We start from the raw sequence: 6,705 nt of genomic DNA on the forward strand, positions 1-6,705 counted from the left end.
GTAATTGCCGAATCAACAAAGACGAGAATTTAGGGAACCTAGCCAAGGTTACAATCGCTTACGCTTCGTAAGTCCGTTTTCACATTATCCGATTTCAATGGAAAAAAATCCAAGATGGCGCCTGTAATGTATGTTTAAACATTATCCGATCCGATATCGGTCCTACATCCGATATTGGATCGGATAATTAAAAACGCACGCATATTAAATTGAAAACGCACTAAGGGAACTAGATCTCCCAATCGTTCTCCTGTAGCACACCTGACAATGACGATCAAATTTAATACATATTTATGAAACAAGTGCGTTCCTACTAAGGCTCTGGATATTCGTTACTACCCGCCGATCCGTGCGCCCGGCCCCTTAGCCCCGGCGGTGCTAAGCGTCCGAACTACCCGAACCCGCCGAAGTCCGTTCCCGTGTAAACTAAAATTCACAATTCTGCGGACTAAATTGACAAATGACTGACAGATGAAATGTTACCAGGAACAGTGAAATAAAAATAGTGAAGGGTATATGTCGATAACAATATATCGACAAGTTGTAAAGTACAAATAACAGACTAGTTTAAATCAGAAAAATAGGAATGTTACTTTTAAATACAAGGTAAACATTTTGGTTTGTTCGGTTTTCGAGGTAGTGGATGGATAAAATGCGTTTTTACCCACTAGTTTTATAGCATAAAAAGGTATCCGAACCAGTAAGTAAAAAAAATATGTTGTCCGACAATGAGTAGTCTTTATTATAAAATATTATTCATTTCCAAGCTCAACGTCATCTTCATCATCATCATCATCATCAGTTACATTTATAATAAAACGATCCGAGACATTGTCCACTAAATGGTCGAGTTGTAACATTTTGTCCTCGGTTTTTATTATGTGATGTGATTTACACAATCTTTTCGTCTTTCGGCTGTAACACGATAATTATTGTAATAATTCATTTGTAAAGATTCAATTATCTATCATAATAAATATATGTCGCAGAGTGGCAACAGTGGCGCCGCAGGTGATAGTTTTAAGAAACTTTTAATTTCGTCGGCGCCGTAGTTTACTTATCATGTAACTTATAACGCCATCTATTAGAAATTGTCAGAAACGATTGATGTTGTCTAGTGTTTACCGATTTTGTTCATTTGTAACGCCATCTATTGGCAATTGCTGGAAACGTCAAGTATCTTACTTGGGTGCGGTCGGCGCAGAACTAGTAACGGTTAACCGGTTAACTTAGCAGGTAAACAAAGTGACGGTTATGAACCTGAGTTGGCGGGGAAAAGGAAACTGGCCGCCATTCTGAATCGTGCCTTGAATCGTGACAGATGTCAATACTAGTTCTGCGACGAACACACCACGTTTCCAACTGCAATTAATTTAAATCGATGTGTATCGCAGTGATCGTTTACGTTTTTGTTGATTTGGTGATTGTGATTTGAAAATACACTTTTGAACTACACGTGTTTCGTATTATTTCCGGATTTAAACCATGGATGAGCCTTCTGACGACGACACCCCAGGCCTGGGTCTGACATCGGAAGTGGAAACCGGACGCCAATCCCCACGACTTCCAGCACGGCGGCGAAACGATGATAAATGGCGGCTTCTTTTGGAGCAACAAAACAAAAACGTTATGGCTTTGTTGCAAACCCTAAACAAGCCGCAGTCATCAACATCCAAGGAACTTCGTCTACCAGATTTTGATCCTGACAAGCAGGATGTTGATGCGCGGGCCTGGATATCTACTGCGGATTTGTGTATTGACGACTCACAGTGTCAAGGATCAGCTCTAATGATTTCCTTGAGCCGCGCACTCAAGAGTCGTGCTTCAACCTGGCTCTCTAGGGTAGCCTATCTTGAAATGAACTGGAGTGAATTTAAAGAGCTGTTTATAGCAAGGTACGATAACTCTGAGACTACTGCTGCTTATCTCATAGACCTTAACTCTTAAAAGTCAGATGATAAGGAATGCTTAGCTGCTTACGCTTCAAGCTTAATGTCATCTATTATGTCGAGATGGAAAGGGTTAACTACGGAGCAAATAGCTATCACTACAGTGTTAGCTCACATTTCTCTCTACGAGCCACATGTTCAACGCCTGTCATTTACAACTGACATTAAGACCCGAAGCCAATTGCAGCAAGAGCTTAAAGCTGTATCATTTCTGGAAAGAAAAGCTCCATCAAGCAGTACATATGATGAATCAGACGCCAAGAAAACTCGTATAGGAAGTGCTCCAGCAAACATCAATTGCTTTTACTGTGGCAAGCTTGGCCATAGATCTCCACAATGCTTTTTAAAAAAAGGGAAGCTAATCATCAGGATAGCCGAACGAAAACCGAAACCATCTCCAAGGACCAGGCAGCTGAGAAACCTGTCACCTGCTACATCTGCCGGAAGCAGGGCCACATCGCATACAACTGTCCGAAGAGGAACAATCAAGATGGAAGTAGCGGTGAAACCAGCAGCTCGAAGCAAAAACGCGTCGATTTCTGCGTTGTTAAAACCCCTACAGGACTTCTACGTCATAACGGTGAGCAATTACCTTTTTTTTTTATGATTGTGGAGCTGAGTGCTCATTGGTTTAGGAATCGATATCATGTAATTTTAGTGGCAAGAGGATAAATGAAAACATAACTATGGCCGGCTTAGGAGGATCTGTTGTTTCGACAGTTAAAATTTTGACTACCCTAGAAATCGACGGTATAACATTAGAGATCATTTTATACGATTTACCTGATGACTGTATGCAGAATGGAATCATGATTGGACGTGAGGTTTTAGCTTTGGGCTTGGCTGTTTACATGACAGTAGATAAATTAAAATTTGAAAAGATCCGAGTCGTCCAATCATGTGACCTAGCCGCTGACGCTAAAATAGACTTAGATCAAATTGATACTGACTGTACCCCGGACATGAAGCCCAAATTGTTAGACGTTTTGAAATCCTTTGAACATTGCTTTACAACTGCCATACCCACATCCGCTGCTGATACTGAACCTCTGAAAATACGACTAAAAAACCCTCATAAAACAGTGAACCGCCGTCCCTACAGATTGAGCCCTGATGAGCGACAAGTTGTAAGGAATAAAGTTGATAATTTACTCAAAGCGGGTGTGATACGCCCTAGTTCATCTCCCTTTGCGAGCCCAATACTTTTAGTCAAAAAGAAAGACGGTACAGACAGAATGTGCGTCGATTACCGTGAATTAAACGATAATAATGTGCCCGACCGATTTCCCTTGCCGCTCATCTCGGATCAAATTGCTCGATTGCATGGAGGGCATATATTTTCTATTCTAGACTTAGCGTCAGGTTTTCAGCAGACCGCAATAGAGCCAGAGTCCATTGAGAGGACAGCTTTTGTGACACCTGAAGGTCATTTCGGGCTCCGTAACGCGCTTTCAGTCTTTCAGCGCGCTCTAATTCAAGCTCTTGGAGATCTGGTGAACACCTACGTGGTGGTGTACATGGATGGCGCTCTCATAGTAGCGAAAGACGCTGATGAGGCTCTGGAACGACTGCAGGTGGTACTTGATACTCTCGCCAAAAAGGGTTTCTCGCTAAATTACAAGAACTGCGCTTTCCTAAAGCGTAAAGTTGAGAATCTTGGATACGAGGTAAGTGAAGGGCAAATTCGGCCGAATAGCCGTAAGATCGAAGCTCTAACTGCTAGGATAGCGACACAGCTAGCAGCATTAAAGCGGTAAAAGCGAGTGTGGCATTATTTGGTGCCCCTACTCGCCTGATAGCCGATCAGGGTCGGTGCTTTGCCAGCAGAAACTTCAAAGATTATTGCGACTCGGTCAACATACAGCTTTATCTAATAGCAACAGGTAGTTCACGAGCCAATGGCAACGTATCATGAGCACCTTAAAAATTATGCTGACCGCATTTGAAACCAGCAATCGATCTTGGCAAGATGCTTTACCTGACGTCCAGCTTGCTCTTAACTGCACCATGCATCGAGTCGCAAAGGCCAGTCCGTTGGAACTTCTGATTGGTAAGTTTGCACGACCGCTTGATATTCTATTCGCTGGAGAAGAAGAACCCGCAGTCGACATCGATCAAGTTAGGATCCAGGCAGTAGAGCGTATGAAGAGAGCTTCCATGAATGACAAAGTAATGTTCGACTCTACTAAGGCAACGGTAAAACCATTCTCTATAGGTATTTGTCTTGCTAAAAAATGAGGAACGGAATCAAACAAAGCTTGATCCCAAATCCAAGGGCCCGTTCAAGGTTGTTGAAGTTTTAGATGGAGGCCGTTATATCCTGTGAGCCCTCAATTCCAAACGCACTTACAGGTACGCACACGACCGACTTCGAAAAATGCCTGAAAGTAATTTACAAACTCATGATTCTGAAATTACTGACAGTGACCATAATGACGATGAGATTCCCGACAGTGACACAGATACTTAATGCAACCGATGACAGTGTAATGTTTGAGAGAAATAACAAAATAGATAGATAGATAGATAAAAACTTCATTGCGTAAAAATATCATGACAAAAAAATAATTAAGAACTATAAGAATACAACTTAGGTCTACAGAACTAATTCCTAGCTTACTATTTGACAATTTAGTTAAAATAGGTTCAATTAGTGTTTTATTGTAATCAATTTTCATAAATTAATGGAATTTTATTGAAATGAGTTTACTTAGATAGTTAATCGTAACTTTTGGTTGGCCCAGGGTCTGTCCATGACGTTCGGTCGTCCTTGAGGCATGTAGAATTATGTAGGTCGTTCTGGAGCTGTCCAAGGATTTCGGTCGCTCCTAGAATTGACCGGGTATATCGGTCGTTCTTCGGGGTTGTCCATGTGGTTCGGTCACCCTAGAGAATTGTCCAGGAACATCGGTCGTTTTCCAGGGTTGTCCATGTGGTTCGGTCACCCTGGAGGATTGTCCAGGAACATCGGTCGTCTTCCAGGGTTGTCCATGTGGTTCGGTCACCCTAGAAGATTGTCCAGGAATATCGGTCGTCTTCAGGGGTTGTCCATGTGGTTCGGTCACCCTAGAAGATTGTCCAGGAATATCGGTCGTCTTCAGGGGTTGTCCATGGAGTTCGGTCACCCTTGAGGATTGTCCAAGAAAGTCGGTCGTCCTGGGGTTATCCTCGGAGTTACCTGGTTAAGGCAAGGTAACTGTCGGTTACCCCAGTATTGTCCAGGAATATCGGTCATCCTCTTGAATTGTCCAAGGATTTCGGACGTTCCTGAGGATTGTCCATGATAGTTGGATGTTGGGAAATCCTTGGTATGATATTGTACATAGTTGTGTGATTGTAATTAGACGTCACAACCGTAAAGTGTGAGAAAAATGAGACGAGATTATGTTTAAAGTTATTGAACTACAAGTAGTTTTTTTTTTTTTTTTTAAGTTCTAATTTTAGATAATACTTTAACATTGCTGTAGCTTTGTGACAAGGTCAGATAATGATTTTTTTTTTCCTTTCTTACTACTTTGATGGTCAGGTTGACCGAGCCTTAGAGCAATTACTGTTGCAAGCTTATTTCCTTTTCAGATACGCCTAGCTCACACGAGGACGTGTGATATGTCAAGATGGCCGTGTCGCAGAGTGGCAACAGTGGCGCCGCAGGTGATAGTTTTAAGAAACTTTTAATTTCGTCGGCGCCGTAGTTTACTTATCATGTAACTTGTAACGCCATCTATTAGAAATTGTCAGAAACGATTGATGTTGTCTAGTGTTTACCGATTTTGTTCATTTGTAACGCCATCTATTGGCAATTGCTGGAAACGTCAAGTATCTTACTTGGGTGCGGTCGGCGCAGAACTAGTAACGGTTAACCGGTTAACTTAGCAGGTAAACAAAGTGACGGTTATGAACCTGAGTTGGCGGGGAAAAGGAAACTGGCCGCCATTCTGAATCGTGCCTTGAATCGTGACAGATGTCAATACTAGTTCTGCGACGAACACACCACGTTTCCAACTGCAATTAATTTAAATCGATGTGTATCGCAGTGATCGTTTACGTTTTTGTTGATTTGGTGATTGTGATTTGAAAATACACTTTTGAACTACACGTGTTTCGTATTATTTCCGGATTTAAACCATGGATGAGCCTTCTGACGACGACACCCCAGGCCAGGGTCCGACATATATAAATTTCATTTCCGTTATTGCTGGTTTGAAATTAACATTTTATATCTAATTAGGGGTCTACAGACCTTTCGATCTGTCGAAATCACAAAAAAAGTTGGTATATTTATTAAAATATCAAATTGCCAATTTGATTGTACCGTCTGGGTGCACCTTAAATCTACAGTGTAATAATAATTTTAATATCGATAAGAACGACACTGGCCAAACTCTGGCAACATTTGTTCACACTTACTTGTCAATTTGGTCCGTAGGATTATGAATTTTAGTTTAGTGCCGTTCGCGCGTGTAGTGCCGTTCGCGCGTGTAGTGCCGAATCGGCGTTCGGGGCCGGAGGCACGGACTTCGGCTCCGTTCGGGTATTGAATACACGAGGCGGCCGGCGGACCGATTCACCAGTGCTGGTTGTAGTTCCAAATTTAAAAACTTCACTATGTATAGCGAAAAAATACGAATTGCTTTCATACCTTCCTACGCACACAGTCTAAGCTCGTGTAGACAAACACTTACCATGCTTGTATGAGTGAGATATGACAGAAATCGACTGGTGGCGTACTTGACAGGTGGTAACTGTGAGGTAGCCG

General features: G+C 42.1%; 1 protein-coding gene across 1 annotated transcript; it reads left to right on the forward strand.

Moving 5' to 3' along the window:
* The first annotated feature begins 1,980 nt into the window (after nucleotides 1-1,980).
* On the forward strand, nucleotides 1,981-6,110 carry LOC125229947 (uncharacterized protein K02A2.6-like). Its single transcript, XM_048134896.1, has 2 exons — nucleotides 1,981-2,529; nucleotides 5,526-6,110. The coding sequence occupies exons 1-2, from the start codon at nucleotides 2,286-2,288 to the stop codon at nucleotides 5,552-5,554; spliced, it is 273 nt and encodes a 90-aa protein (XP_047990853.1). The 5' UTR covers nucleotides 1,981-2,285; the 3' UTR covers nucleotides 5,555-6,110.
* Nucleotides 6,111-6,705: the final 595 nt, after the last annotated feature.

The sequence above is a fragment of the Leguminivora glycinivorella genome, chromosome 9 (genome assembly GCF_023078275.1).
Source record: "Leguminivora glycinivorella isolate SPB_JAAS2020 chromosome 9, LegGlyc_1.1, whole genome shotgun sequence".
In the NCBI taxonomy this organism is placed as follows: domain Eukaryota; kingdom Metazoa; phylum Arthropoda; class Insecta; order Lepidoptera; family Tortricidae; genus Leguminivora; species Leguminivora glycinivorella.